Source organism: Puntigrus tetrazona, chromosome 17 (genome assembly GCF_018831695.1).
Source record: "Puntigrus tetrazona isolate hp1 chromosome 17, ASM1883169v1, whole genome shotgun sequence".
Lineage (NCBI taxonomy): Eukaryota > Metazoa > Chordata > Actinopteri > Cypriniformes > Cyprinidae > Puntigrus > Puntigrus tetrazona.
In genome coordinates, this window is record NC_056715.1 from 10,307,756 (window position 1) to 10,323,950 (window position 16,195).

At 41.2% G+C, this 16,195-nt stretch overlaps 1 protein-coding gene across 4 annotated transcripts in view; it reads left to right on the forward strand.

Annotated features, from left to right (window-relative positions):
- Nucleotides 1-3,687: 3,687 nt before the first annotated feature.
- qkia (QKI, KH domain containing, RNA binding a) overlaps nt 3,688-16,195 on the forward strand; it is a 59,606-nt gene continuing 47,098 nt past the window's right edge. For all 4 annotated transcript variants that reach the window (XM_043263260.1, XM_043263262.1, XM_043263261.1 and 1 more), the window contains exon 1: nt 3,688-4,071. In XM_043263260.1, coding sequence (XP_043119195.1) covers nt 3,927-4,071 — 145 coding nt within the window. In that variant the 5' untranslated portion in view covers nt 3,688-3,926. The remainder of the gene's footprint in view (nt 4,072-16,195) is intronic.

Below are 16,195 nucleotides of genomic sequence, written 5' to 3' on the forward strand. Positions count from 1 at the left end.
GTGGGAGACTGGAGAGATCTTCCTCTCTCACCGGCTCAGAATCGACGGGGTTCTGCTGTCTGATCCTTGCTCCTCCTCTACCTCAGCCAGACGCTCTTATCAGACGCAAACACATCTGCCGTGGCTCTGCACACACACAAACAAGCACCGTCCTTATCCTTTGGACCACCATGAGAACCAATCACACACATATAAACACACATTCACCTGGAAATTTTAAACGTATTTTTAAAACCTGCATGTACAGCAGTTCTGTGCAGGCCTTTGAAATGCATTCCATTTTAATTTCTTTGATTGATAATCAGATATCAATTCTGCAGCAAAATAAATGTTGATGTATCATTTTCTTGTGCATCTGCTTATTGATGTTTGGTAGAAGTTAGTGCTATACTGAAAAAATCAATAAAAAGGGCTCATTAAAAAGATAAAATATTATTTAATGTAATGATAAATTTAAAAAATGTAAACGTAATATAATGAAAACATTAAAGTTTAAAGATTTAAAAAAAAAACAAGTTAGTGTGAGCTTTCTCCCCTAAACCAAGCCGTCAGTGGAGCGTTTATTAATGAAATTGAAACAATGAATCAAGATTTATGAAATAATAATAATATATTAAATGTTCAAGATTATACCAAATTAACTTTAAATGTAAAATGTGGTGCAGAAAAGAAACAATATTACCTTGAAAAATACATATTTTAAACCTTTTGTTAGAAATTCTGAAAGAGCCATTAAACTGAAACATTTTTCAAAATTAAATGGACAAATATGAATAGGAAGTGAACAGTCAAACCAAGAATTATTCAGACACCAGATATAAAATGTAATATTTTTGACTAGTGGCTGCGAGACTGTAGTTCATTTATATAAGTGAGGATAGAAAAATAAAGTAAACTGAGACAAAAATCCTTCATACATTGGACTACCAGTAAAATGTATACAAATTGTTGCCTGACCATGTTTGGTTTAAGTGTTTTTCTTGAAATACTAATGCGACCCTTTACACCACATACTAAACAAAATTAAGCATTGCTTGGTAATTGGTTGACCTAAATTGATATTATATAACTGTATACCTAAAATGAACAGCTAATTAACCGAATTCATTACACACCTTTCTATCAAAGCTATATGAAATCATCAAAATGAATTCTGATATTCTGACACAGATACATCCTTGTCATATTTCATTACAATTTCCTAAACTATAGCGAATAAGCTGTGATATGAAGAAACGTTGAATACATTTGGGTTTGACTGTATATTTCTAAGATCTTTACGATCTATTTTATGCAAGGTTTTTTTTAATGGTCTTTACCGTAAGCACGCTAATGTGTCATTGGCTCAAGTGCGTCTTGTAGGAGCTGTGAGTCGGCGGCACGTGTGGCGGTATAAGGCCGTGAGCCCCGAGTGAGTGATGAAGGACTGTGCGTTTGCTGTAATCTTCCCTGCAGACCCCTGGGGAGCCATGAATGACGTGGTGGCCCATGGTGAGATTATACTGCACCGGACTGGGTGGAGAGAACAGGATCCATCAGTGCTGTCAGCGCCCCAGTCCAACAAACAACACCCAACACGTGACCGGCTCTTACAATCATCTGTGTATTTTACAGTCATCGCCATGTGTTTTTTTTAATACGCTCACTCCCAGAAATACTCAATGATACTCACTCTGAGAATGTCCCACTCTTTGCCTCACCTTAACAACGTGTGATTTCCCTCTCCCTCTCTCTCTTTATCTCACAATTGACCCAGATTTCACTCTCTGGTGTTCCTGCACCCACACATAATCGCTTTTGTTTTATGCTTTTGTATTATTTTCATAGTCAAAGCCTTCAAGCTCCCTTCAGACAAAATAACTCAAGAGTGTCTGTGCTTTGAGGGAGCTCACGTTATATTCCAGACACAGTCATGCCACCTACTGCTTTTCTAATCAGCTTCCGGAGCTGACCACGGGATCATGACCGATGCCCCCTCTGAAGACCCATCTCCCTCCCGTCTCTGCTCCCTGCTGCTTCACAACCACCTGATTTCATATTCACCTTTTATCTAAAGTGTCGTTAATTGGATTAATTCTAGAATGAAACCCGTGTTATTAATAGAGGAGGAAAATACAGGGTTTGGGCGGGGATTAATATCTCACACTACAACACACACACACACACACACACACACACACACACACACACACACAAACACTAGCAGCACGCACACACGTGTGGCCTGTCTCAGACTCGGTGCCTAGTGAAATGAAAATGTATGTGGTAGTTTTGATAAGAGCAAAGGATTCTTATCTGAAACCGAGATAAATGCTGAATCTTTTTGTGCTGCCTTCAGAAATTGGTGATTTTTCCCCCGTCTGTTATACTAAGAAGGTGATGCCGCCGAAAAATGAGATTAGAGAAAGAAAGGATGATGAGTCATGTGAATAGGAGGATGCACGGTGAATCATATGGATATATTTGTATGGAACAAACGAGGAGGTCTGTAACACTTGGATCATTCCCATATATGTAAAAATGCCACTTGCATTCAACATTTCTGCTCGTGCATCTGGGCGTTATTTTGGGCCAATAAATCTGGAACGATAAAATACATTTTGGGGAAAAAGTCACCGAAGTGGTACATTTTCCAAAGGTACACTTTTGTAACTTATTTAACAGGTAGGACCTAAATTGGTATATTTTTACTTTGCTCTGTCGCAGTGACAGCTTATAACTTTTTTTTATGAGAGTGCAAAAATAACATCTCTTCTAGATTGTAAATATTTGATATTATTATGCGATATCTCTAGTTGAAGTAAGGTATCCTGTGTCCTGTTATCTTCCGTGTGGACGGGATCTGGAGAAGGTCAGCTGAGCATGAAGTCCCAAGCTGATGTAGCGTCTGTTCAAATCTGTGTCTTCCATAATGATGAATGTGAAACTGCGATTGGAGATTTTAAAAAGGCATGAAGGTGACCATGACAGATCTTCATAGAAGTGATAACTTTTTTAATTAGGCCTAGAACGCGCAGTTATTAAAATGTCTGGAATCACACATTTAATCATGATTAATTAATTTAATACACCAATACTGGTCATTTATGTTAATGAAAAAAAAAATAGAAATAAAGCAGCTCATAAATACGCGAGAAATATATCCCAGTCACAAAGACTGCTCTATCGTTGTATACAGAATAACACTAACACCAACTTTGTTTTATTTTACTTTTTTTAAATTCCATTACTTTCAATGAGCTGCGCGTTTTGCGCGTTTTGTGACGCAGCGAACGTTCGCGTACTTGTGCGAAGTACATTCCTGTCTCTAAAAGCGAATCACATTACTTTACACGGCAGAACCGACTATGCAGATCAAAAACACACACACACAACGATTTAATTATAAAAAAGCAACACACCATGAAATGCCAAGCCCTATCAAAACACACAAAGCAAACACTTGTTGTCACAGACATGTTGTCACAGCGTTTCGCAATATATCATCCCCGCCGGTGATTCTAGCGTTCGCGAGCCTGTATTCTATTGGCTCCGATCTCTGTCCATCATCTCAAGCGAGGATTCGTGTGGTTAAAATACTATCCCCGCCTCTCCTAGGCTATGCGCTGATTGGCCACCCGACTCGCAGGCAGCCAATGCGCGCCAGGCGGGTCCGGCGCTCTCGGAGGTTCCTCAGTCCGGAGCAGTAGCGCGAGCTCAGTACAACGAAGATAACCCAGCGAGTCCGTATCGCGCGTCTCTAGCGAAGGGAGAGAAAGAGAAAGAAAGAGAGAGCCTGCACCTTAAAATCAGCCCTTATATCTGGAGAGGGTCGCCGCAGCCTGGAGGGGGAACGAGGGATTTGATCGGCACCGTTATTTTTTTCTTTTGTGTTTTCTTTTTTTTTTCTTTTCTGGGGGAAGGATTGTGAACGTTTGCGTGCAAAGATGATGGTCGGGGAGATGGAGGTGAAGGAGAGACCGAGGCCGAGTCCCGACTATCTCATGCAGTTATTGAACGAGAAGAAGCTCATGACGAGTTTACCGAACCTGTGCGGCATCTTCACACACCTGGAGAGACTCTTGGACGAAGGTACGTGTGTGTGTAAACCCAAACCGCCAGTGTTTTCGTGGTGTTTCTCAACTTCACAAACTAAGTTGTCTGTCTTCAGCGAAAGAGACTCCGAACGACGATTAATGGATCCTGTTTAAAAGTCGACTTGTGTTTTTAGGTCTGATTTTAAAAGTTGAAACGCTTTTGGGGGGAATCGAACCAATTTTCAAACGTTCAAAAGTCTTTTTTCCGTCACCAAGTGTGTGAGGGTCGCTAGCGCTGTTAGCAGTCTGCTAAATCAACAACTTTTACCCGTCGTCAAATTTACTAACTTTCACTCCTTTACCGTCTAATATAGCACGTTTTAAGAGTTTACTCTCTCCCCACCTACTTATTTTGTGTCGTAAGCGACCTATTGCTAAACATTTCAACGGTTCGTTACTTGTTTTTTGGGTGTGAGTGACGTTAGCCAAAGTTAGTAGCAGCACACAAGAAACTTCGCGTTTATTTTTCGATCGAAGTTCGCTAAATTATGTTTATTTACTCAGGTGTGCAAAATATTCACATCTGCACTCAACGCCGAGGATTTAATCAAAACAATCAGCTGTTTGTTTGCAGATTAAGATTTTTTCCCCCTGAGGCATTCATTCAGTCGAGTTTTTTTCATGAATGCGCCTCATGGACGCGCAAGTGCCTATACACGAGTCTGTCAAAATAGCACAGCATAAACTGATATTACAGTTTTATTTCGCATATCTTTATCGTATCGCTTAATTTTTCATCATGCAACCTGTGAAGGAGAAATGGTGTCCGTGGCTGTGGTATGCAGCAGGTTTCTCTCAATGCAGCTTGTGTATCTGCGCCGTCACTCATTTCTTTTCACACATGTTGTGCGATTATTTGCGCGCGCCGTTTGTGTCTGAAACGCACGCATGTAGTTTACAGTCCGGCTCTAATCTCCTTCTGTTACGACACGGAGAGGCTTGAATTCCCTCTCGCACACAAACGCACAGTATCCGTCTGTATTAATTTCACGAAGTGCGCGATAGCTCGTGTTATTGACATGCAAACACGCGGCTCTGTTTGTCTTGGAACAAAGAAGGACGAGCAGCCGCAAAATCTGCCGCAATGTTATCCAGTATCCGCTTTGTTTGCGCTCGTATTCTCTCGGCGTGTTGCTAAATCACCCTTTGCGTCACCGGATAAACTAGTTTGGTTTGACTGAGCACAACTCCGCATTCCCACACACAACCCCACAAACCACACTTTAGGTTGGGTTTTGACTCTTCCACACTTTGCCAAGTTCACGACTGGACTTGGACTTGTGTCTCTTTGTTGAATAGGAATTAAAACATTTTTAAGGGATAGTTCTTGCAAAAACTAAAATTCTGCCATTTCTTCAACGAATTATTATTTTTTTTGAATAATGAAAACGAAACCCTTAAAAAATTCTGCTCTTGTGTTTCGCAAAAGCAAGTCTAAAACAGTTTTGTAATGGCAAAAGAAAATGTTAGAATAAATGATTTTGGGTTTTTTTTCGAAGAGCTGTTTCCTTACTATCTTACAGTTTTAGTATGTAGATACCAAACTGTTGGCGTTCTTGCATCTACAATGGGACCTTTTTCCTCTCTATATACGTAAATGACACGGATGTGTTTCCTTGAAGTCTTCTTCTTGGTCTTTTAGAGTCTGCATGAGATAATTCTCATGAAGCTGTGTGCTCTGACACCAAACAGTGAGGTGTTAGTTCCTCCTGCAGTGATACAGCCTGGCGTTTGTGTATCAGGACTCGCTCTGCTCTGTTTACCTGAACTTTACTCTTCTCTTGCTGTAATCTGTTCTCCTCAATCCACTCAAAAATGAACTGAAACCACAGAGGACAACTTCATCCTTCCTTTTTTCCCCCCTCTGACACACATTTCTTTGAACACACACATGGATTGGACAAGGTGTAAAATCTCTGCTGCGCTCAGCTGAATTTGCATACTGATTTGGCAATGCAAATGAGCAGCTCAGGGTGATGTGGGCCAGTCGTGTATTTGTAACGGTAAATACTCAGACTTAATGCGTAGGGAGGGAAATTTGTACAGCTACACACAGCGTCTGCGGTCTCTTCTGACCTCTGCTTTACATCAGATTGATACTGATGTCTAGACAGTAGGGTGATACAATGCCATTTTAAAAATGCGTGTTTAATGAATACGGTTTATTTAAAATCCCAAAACATGTTTGAGGATGGAAAAACGTGAAGCGTTAATCTGCAGAGCTGGCAGAGGACGTTATTGATGGGAATGATGACAAAATGGACAAATGGTCTTGATTTGTCACGAGTTTTAGAAAGGAGGTGTGCTCCATCTTTTCTGTGTTGCACTGATCTCAGATCAGAGGGAGTTCAGTCCAATCGAAAAAGGCACTTCAGCCGAGAAGTTTAGACAGATGATAGTATTTTAGGTCTTTCGTTAAGCACGACTGTTATTATTGTGGAGCGTTGGGTATGTAAATAAAGCGCAGGCTTGAAAGCGTTTCGGCGCGGCTTCGCACTTTTCTGCTGGATGAAAGAGAGACTGCGTTTGCAGGTGAAATGTGGGAATGCTCTCTCGGTTGTCGTCTCGTAAGAGTTCTCGTGACAGCTGTGCACAAACGCTCATAACTCGAACGGATCGTGTGTGTTTGCAGCTGTTGGCATGGCAAAGGAAAACCAACACCCTTACGTCTCCCTCGTCACCCTTTCTGTTCCCCCGCACAAGACAACTGCTCTCCCTTCCTCTCCTCGCACCGCTCCGAGTGTGTGTGTGTGTGTGTGTGTGTGTGTGTGTGTCAGGCTGACGAGAGAAAGACAGGTTTGCAGTGTGCTTGTGATCTTCAGAGGTGACCCTGCGGGTGTTTTTAGAGCTGTCTTTGATAAGTCGGTGGCAGCTGAGTCCAGTGCCAGAGCTCAATGCACGCCGTGTTCAGAAATGGAAGGAACGAGTCAAGGTTAAAGATCTAGATTTCTCACGGTCATACAGGTTGTTAGGAAATGATTCCGTCTTGAAATGGTTTGTGTTTTCTGTGCCTCGGAAAAGTATTTGCTAGATTTTTAGCAGCCATTACTTCAGCGATAAGCTGATTTGATGCTTAAGAAGCTTTTTTTTTACGTTTTAAACAGTTGTGCTGCTTAATAGTTTTTGTGCTGTTTTTCCTGAATGAATTTAATGTTTAAAAGAACAGCATTTAAAATAAAATATTTTGCATCATTATAGATGTCTTTACTGTTGCTTTTAGTAACTTTGATTCATAAAAAAAGTTAAACTCCAAAAATATCTTACACTTTAAAAAAAAATATATATATTATTATTGTATTGTTAATTCATTATAATTTTCTAGAAAAATCTAAATCTCGATTCTGATCGGTCGTTGTATAAGCTGTACTAGTACCAGTTTGATGTGAAATGAATCTGCACTGTTTATCTTGTCGGCTCACATTGCTGTTTTTGCGGTGAACAATTCATCTGTGCACGTCAATCCACAAAAAGAGAAAATGGTATGCCTTCGTAAATCACGTCAGATGTTAGTTTGACGGCTTGGGCATGACATCTTTAACCACTCCCCTACGACTGTCAGTGTTCCTTTCACTCAGCGTTCATCTTCCGGTTCACGCTGACTTTAAACTCAGTAAATTTTAGATGCAGCATTCGTATTTGAGGTGATTCCATGTGCTAACAGGAAGCGATTCTTACAGGCTGGGACCTGGGGGACCCCTTACAGCGTGTACTTTAATTAGCTAGCTAGATCCATTAGCTCAGGTACTCTGCTCGGGCCCGGGTTCAGCGGAGTGAGTGTGCAGATAATTTTATTCTCTCTATCTTTGTTTCTCTCTCTTTTTCTGTGTCCTGCTGGGCGGTGATAAATTGGATAGCAGGAAGAGGTTGACAGGGTTAGCGCAGGGAACAGAGGAGTCTCGCTCATTTTCTCTCCCCAACCCCCTCCAGTGGTGGCGCGCGCGCGCGTGTGTGTGTGAACTGGCTCCTGACACGGCCCTTGTGTGGCCCCTGATAAAGTCATGTCTGTGTGCGTCAGCCTGTGCCCCTTTATCAGGGGGGTCTCTCAAGAGCGCAGGGGTTTCTTATCAGACTCTGCCCTGCCAGCACCGCTGTCCTCCTGACGCGGCACAGACACCAGCACGCTCTTCAACAACTTTTCCATTGGCTGAAAGCGTTTCTCGTTGAAACACAAGTTTTCTTTCGGCTGCCGTAGCAGTGACTCAGACATGGTCACTAACTTCCTAACTACACTCATGCTCATGTGCTTCCCACAGGAGAACAACAGGGCTTTCATGGGCCAGCTCGCGCAGGAACGGGCTGATTTAGAGTTTTTGGAAGGGGAGGAGTCCTTTTCTCAAGAACCAAAAAGCAAAAAGTCGTGCTTTATAGCATGCGTGTCTGTAGACTTGCTGTGGTTAAGAAAGTCTGTCCAGGAGCGGTTGGTGTTTATCGTCTCCGTTTCTCTCCCTTCGCTCCCGAGCGGGGGAAGGGCCTCACCCTTTCACATTCCACAACTGCCTGAAATATCTCCACACCCCTTCACACTCCTCTTTCATGCCATTTCTGCGCTGGAAACGCAGTGTTTGCCTTTGCATTTTCCTCGAGTTCTCACCCTCTCAAATTAAGCAACAGAGGACTTGTTTGGCTAAATCAGACAGCAGTGTTGCTCGGTGCTCATCTACACGTTCATTAAGAAATTGAATCCGTCTAATGTTTGTTCTGTCTCTTTCAAATGCTTTAATTAGTCGTGATTATGATCACACTTATTTCTTACGGGAGAGAAAATGCTCCTTGAATTGATCTGCGTGGACTGTGGCCTCGGCCAGAGGTGGTTCTTTGATTGTCTCACCCTGTGATTTCAACTATTCACCTCCAATTTGCTCTCAGCGGCAGATAGGCAACACTGCAGGCTTTATTTCACTGCTGAAATTGGAGTCTCCAGACCAATGTGTTGATTTCTTTTCTTTTTTTTTCCTCCTCCTTCCTGTCTGTTTTGAGTGTTGCTTAATAGAGGGCCAATCATAGTGAGCCATGCACCAGAACTCATGGGAGAACACAGCTGTCATTGTGATATAAGTGGGTTATTTGTCTGTCTTTTCTACAGCAAATGTTGCCAGGCTGATTCCATTCTAAATATCATTTCAATACCAAATAATTCTTATTTGTTAATTAAATGTCTCTCTTGCTCTCACACACGCACAAAGGAAGTGTTCTTGCAGTTTACGGTCTCCACTTTTATTTATGGTTATGTACACTTATGAAATTATAATTTTTTTTGGACCAGTGCATAATTGGGTCATTGCCAGACTACCTAATAATAAGCATCAGGACAAACAATACGGTTATTGATACTTGGGTTGTGTTATTTCAGTATACTTCAATGTCGATGAATTAGAATAGTTAGTTAGCTTGACACGTGTGTGTGTGTGTGTGTGTGTGTGATATCCATGTACAAAACTAAGAGACATCGGTGTCACATGCAATGCAGTAGTGTAATAGTGAACAAAAGAGACCGCACTAGTGATATGAAACATTTACTATCAAAAATACAACATCTACCTCAAGCATTGCGCTGTATTTATCATGTCTCCCAGCTCCGAATGCCAGTTAAATGTTTCGTATATGCACTTAACTGGCATGCTTTTATTCAGAGCACATGCACCTGAAGTGTGTTTATACTAAAAGGCCGTCAAACAGTATCTAATTACCTAGTTATTTTAGTTATTGTTTGTTTGCCCTAATACTCTCATAAACACACAAATATATATAAAAATGGTTATGTCTAATGCGAAAGTAAAAATGCGCCCATACGCATGTTTTAATGGGACAGTACTATGCTACTATGATTATCAATAGAGGGATACTTTAATCAAAAATTAAAATGACATTATTTAATCAGTCATGTTGTAGTACCAAATCTGTATTAATTTATTTATTGTGCTAAACGCAAAAAAAAAAGATATTTTGAAGAATGTGGGTAACTGGTCCTCACTGACTTTGAAAAAATGGAAGTCACTAAGGACCAGCACCCATTTGGTTTGTTCAACATTAGAATAGAATAAACTCATTCAGTTTTAAAAAAAACTTGTGAGTGATAAATAAGGAGATACATTCTCACATTGCTAATTAAAGAAATACAGTTGCTAAAATTCAGCAGTGTTAAAATAAAAATTTCACATCATATCTTTGTGCACCTAACAGTATAGATAACAGTATCGATACCGCTAATTGTAGGAGCTCGTTTCTACTAAGACATTTTAATGTTATTTATTCTTTTAAATATTATATTGTAATTTTATATTTTTTGTATCATATAATTCATGACTTTTTCCGTTTTTTTTTTATTCAATGTGACGTTCAGAAGAACAGGATTTATTTGAATTTATTTATTTTTTTAAAATAAAGTTAGTCTTTACGATCACTGTCATAAACATGGAAAATATGGCCCACACTTTTGAATAATACATTGTCATCATACAGCATATTTATATTTATTGTGGACAAACCGCTTGTCGTTAGGACACTGTAATTCCTCTGAACACATTATTTTTTGCATGTTAAAAAACACGTTTCGACATTGTGAAACCAAGACCAATATTTTAGGACAGCCATTGATTATTTCTGGAGCACTTAACAGCAGATAGGAACAGCTGTTTCATTCTGGGCAGATGACTGTGTGTGTGTGTGTGTGTGTGTGTGTGTGTGTATATAAGCTTTTGTAATTCTATGTGTGTTCTAAAGGCAAAACTGAGAGACTATTCACTGAAGCTTAGTCACCTGTTGTAATTTTAACATTCCACTACAGCCAACTGTGTGCGAGAGAGGGAGGGCAGGGAAGAGATTTGTCTCGCCGTGGATGTTATATCGTCCTCCATCAATCCCGCTGTCAAACACAACAGAGAAGCTACTGCCATCCCTTTGCACTACACACAGATTTGTCTTTGTCTGCTAGCTCCTTGTTATGCTGCTACATTTGTGCTCAATTAGCTCTTAAATGTGTCACAAACAAAAGCGCATCATAGGAGAGGAAGACCATGTCATGACTGTGCTTTGTGAGAAGGCTTAGCGTGCCTAGTGGGGTCAACAGATTGATTGTGTGCACAGGGAGAGAGCGATGGCAGGGCTGAACAGAGCCGGGTGGTGGAAAAGAGAGGGAAAGATGCATCGAAAGACAAATGGTATGTGTTGTGAATGAGGTCAGTCTGCTTAGAGGAGGTGGGTGAGTGTCTGTGTGGTTTCACAGGGTGTCTGCACTTGGACAATGGAGCATTGTGTGTTCAACATTGCTCTCTCACACACGCTGTGACATCACAGCTCTGGCCTACGGGATGTGACCTCGGTTACTGCTTCCTGTTTGAGACTCTTCGCAGCACCGGTGTGACCAGCACAAAGCCGATTGTGTGAAGCTTTGCATTCTTTCGCTCTTTACACATTCAGCAAAGCTCACAGCAGTAGCCGCACGGATAATTGATAGACCATAAATGAATTTGGCTTTATGACTGAAGTAATTTAGATAAGACTGATATATAAACCTGTGTGTGAGTGTTACCTTTCAGTTAAAGGAAGCCATAAACACATTCTACACACACACACACGTATGCAGCTGCAGATGCACACAGTGCTATACTGTATACAGATAACCTGTGTTTTTAGGTTAACATGGTGGCAACAAACCACAGACCTTCGGGTGACTCTGCTAATAAATGGATGTTATTCAGGTAGCTGGGTAAGACTGTCTTTAAACTGTTGTTGTTGGGGTTTTCAGACGTGGATTACCGCATGGATACGGTATTGGACCATGAATATGATCGATAAATAGCATATTAGAGATTTCTGAAAGGTTGTGTGTTGAATGCAGGAGTAGTGAGTAGGGCCTTTTTTTTTTTTTTTTTGGTGAGAAATCATCCAAAACTATTGGTGTGTGTGTGTGTTCAAAGTTCAATGTTCAAAATTGTTCTACTAAAGACTGTTGTTCACGTTTAAAGTCTATAACTGGGTCTGTCCGTTTGCATTAGTCAGTAGTCTCATGTGCATGCTGCTTTTAGTATGTTACGCTTTCTTTCCATTCTCCCTGCATCTTTCTGTTCTTGTCTTTAAGACCATCAGCTGAAAGCTTGCGGTGGACCGAACTCATTGTGACAGATGCTGAGTCACAACATCTGTTTTCTTCCTTGTTTTTGTTTTGTTTTTTGCTGCGTCTTACTGGTGTCCATCTAAAGTTGGAGTTTCAATCAGTCTACATTTCTTTCCCACTCTCTCTCTCGCATGTGCAGGATTTCTGTAAATATTTGTTTTTATCTTAGTTGCCGTAGGCACCCTCATTTTAATTACAGAACCTCCGGGTAGCGCTGCTCTCTGATTGGTCCTTGGATTTTGAAGCAGAGTTTCATTTTAGAATGCCAATGAACTGGTTTTACACATCTGCTGATCTGCACTGCATGACTGGAAAGTTTCTTGGTAAATATCTACCTTATCGCTCCTGGTACAGGTTTCGTCTTGTGACATGGGCGGCACAGGATACCTTAACATTAGATTGAACCATCAAAGCACCGGAGTGAGAAACATTCTATAATATTCCCCTGCCTCGCTCTTTAATTAAATAAAATTGGTTTAACCTGTCTTCAAGACTGGCAGACAGTCTCCTTCCTCTCGCACATGTTCATGTTCAGGCTTGTCTAGGAGCTACTGTTGTTGTGGTGCTGTTACCCAGAGTGCTTTGCTGTCATTACTACTCCTGTGAAGGATGGCACTTCGTGTTGTCTGCCATCCTGTGTCCCCAGGCATCTCTTATGAGATCACTTACATAGTGAAACTAGCACCTTGAGATCTCACTCTCTCTCTCCTCTCTCTCGTTCACTGGTGTAAATGGTCCTTGTCATTGGCTGCCCTCATTTCCTGCTAATTAACAGCAGAGGAATGCAGCCCTGCCACTCCATCTCGCACTGTTAGAGGACAGGAAAAAAGAAGGGATGATGAAAAGGAAGATTAGTTCAATGCAGACACACAAGGTGGTGGTTTTTGCCATGGCTAGTTTTGACCGCCACCACATCAAAACCCAAACCACAGAATCAGATCAGTTCTGCTCTCCTTTACACCGCTGGTGATTAGTGCTTTTATTGGAGTTTTCAACACCACAGTGAGTTATTTTAAAGAACTTTGAAGGAGTTCCGTTTTTTTAATGGAAAAAGGAACAAAGAAGCTCATTTTGCTCTTGTTTGTTTTTGGTTTGTCATACTAAGCAAGTTTGTTACCATGTTTCAGGAGGATAAAGGGAGGTGTCCTTTCCAGGAGGAAGGAGGTGTTTGGTTATCTTCTCTTAGCACATTTACTGACTGGTTCCTTCCTTCCTGCTTGAGCATTCAGTTCTTCCTGTCATTGTTTTGCAAGTTTACTGCCTTTTCTGTGTGTGTGTGTGTGTGTGTGTGTGTGTGTGTGTGTGTGTGTGTGTGTGTGTGTGTGTGTGTGTGTGTGTGTGTGTGTGTGTGTGTGTGTGTGTGTGTGTGTGTGTGTGTGTGTGTGTGTGTGTGTCTGTTTATGTCTGGGCGGAGGGGCAATGCAGGCATTCCTAAGAAATTGATAAATAATTAATGCCCAACTTGATCTTCATACTATTAATAAAAGCCTTGATATTAGTGTATATGTTTTGTTACTGATCTGATGCGGTTCATTTCATACTGATCTGACAGGATCCTCTTTTCTGAACAGTCACACACTCTCAGGAAGTGTTGATGGTCTGTTAAAACATCAATGGTTTTTCTTTTCTGCACCAGTTCAGCATCCTCCGTTTACTTCCTGTTATTCCTCCAATCCACATCCTGCTGAAGCTCCTTTGTTAGAGTATGCGTGTGTTTGCGTGCACAGATGGGGTACAGTCAACAAGTCATATGGCAAATGAAGTGAATTATCTGTAAATTTGTTAATAGTATAATCAGTTTCCTTATCTCTACTACTACAACCTGTTTAATTCCAGAAACATCTGTTCAGCCTGTGTGTGCGTGTGTCTGAGAGGGAACAAAGTCCTTGAAGCATCTTGGTCTGCCTGCTTGTCCGGGTTTTCTTGCAGTTCTTGGAGAGTTTCGTTCTGATTTTAAGATCTGTATTCTCTAAATGTTTGCGTCCCTCTTGCTCCCACATTTTGTTGTTATAAAGAACAACACATTTTTCTCTGTTTCATATATTGAAAAATGTAAATTCAATCAATTTTTCCAGTAAAAATAATTCAATACACAGTACATAGTTGTCTCTTTATTTCTTTGGTGTCATATCATGCTGTCTCTTCAGTCACATTTAGTTTAAACTACAAGCTCAGAACTGAAAAAAAATTATTTTTATGCCTCAGTGATTCAACAGCAGCAAAGTAGCTGAATAGTGCTACAGAAACACTTGTGCATTCATGTGTATTTGGCTGGATCGGCCGGGCTGTGTCAGTTCTTTTGTTCCCCAGTGTCCCAAACTCACCTGGTTTTGAACAGACCAGCTGTGACCAGCCTCTCCTTGTGACCACAGACTTTGAAGCCGTTGGATTCCCTGTACATCGTATGGGTCGGGTGTAAGAGTAATCTACAGGCTGTGGTTAGATCCTGCGCTCTGCTGGGCAGCCATTAAACCACTGCAGTAACTGTGTTGTGCTCTCGTCCTGAATGATAACCCAAACCCACCCCCTCCCCAATAGCTCTACTCTATAACCCTGCACCATATCATCAAGTGTGACAAGCCTCCCTGCTAAATTTAGCTCCTCATAATGGCTCTGCGGAAACCCGGACTGCAGCAGGACAATCTGGGAATGCGCAGCGAGATGATGGAGAGATCGGAGCGTGTGTTAGGTCAGGGATCAGGTTCATTCCACTACTAATGTCCAGCTTTCTAATCTTTTAATCCTCAGTCTTTCTGATATCATATAACTCAAACACCTGTTGTTGTTGTTGGCAAGGACATGTATAATCTTTGTGACCTGTTGGTTATTGGACATGTTGGCCCTCTCTCTGAAATGATCTTCTATCTCTGAAATGCCTTTCCCCTCCACCTCCTGCCCATCTGATGACGTGTTGAAGTTTCTAATGCAGCTGATGTGTTTCCTCATGGCCTGTGAGAACCGCAGACATGCTTGGGTCCATCACTGTTTCCATTCAGTCCCTGGCTTAAAACGAAATGCTCCCTTTTCCCATCAAAATGCGAATCTGGAACTTGTTTGTGAGTTGTCTTCAAGGGGGCATAATAGTTTTACCCAATCTTATGTTGATCTTGAGTACATATAGAGTAGTACTGCATCCAAAAAATCTTTAGTTTTATAATCCTATTTATAAAAGAAAGATACAGCTTTACAATTCTCTCCAAAAAAATCCTAGCTCCTGGAGGCGTGCCGTGTAGGCGGAGCTAAAGAGTGACGAGCACTTGCGCCGATTGCCAACAAAACAGACATTTGATGCCGTTTCACTTAACATCTGCAGTTCTGAATCATGACCAGGATCTTTTATAGCTGGGACCGCTCAATCTTTCGCTATCAATGTACAAATCCAGCGTCGAACTGGGCTTTCTTTATAAAACGTTTCTCAACAAAAACAAAGGGCATCCACTATTCACGTAACACTGGGCTCTTTTGGGATGCTTAACAAGGTTATGTTTCCCATACAACCAAAAACTTTAGGCCTACTTCCCTTGCGAGTCCTGTGCGGTGCAACCGAGTGAAACGCGCTGATGAGCGTGATCTCGCTCTCTCTGGTCTATGCCTGCGCAGGTGCAGGCTTCCAGGAGAAATGCCCATATAAGAAGTTCCATACTTGACTACTCAAGAAGAAAAAAAATAAAATAATCTCAGAAACTTGTACAAACCCGGAAGTATGATTTTTTTCAATGCATTTGTCTATGCATTGTTAAAAGGTTTAATTCTTAAACTTTAAACTATGTAAACAACTCTTAAGGGAATGGACGTGCATGTTTAACCCCCACCTCCCTTTTTAATGATCTTTTAATTAGTGTGTGTGTGTGAGAGAACTTAACTAACCACCCTCTCATACACTCTAGAGTGTTTGTGTCCGTGATTGTGTGCTCATTTGAGAGCCTGCACGACATCTTTTCCACTGAACTGATGCTGGTGCTCATCCAGGGAATCTTTCAGCATTGGCCAGCACTTCCACTGAGTT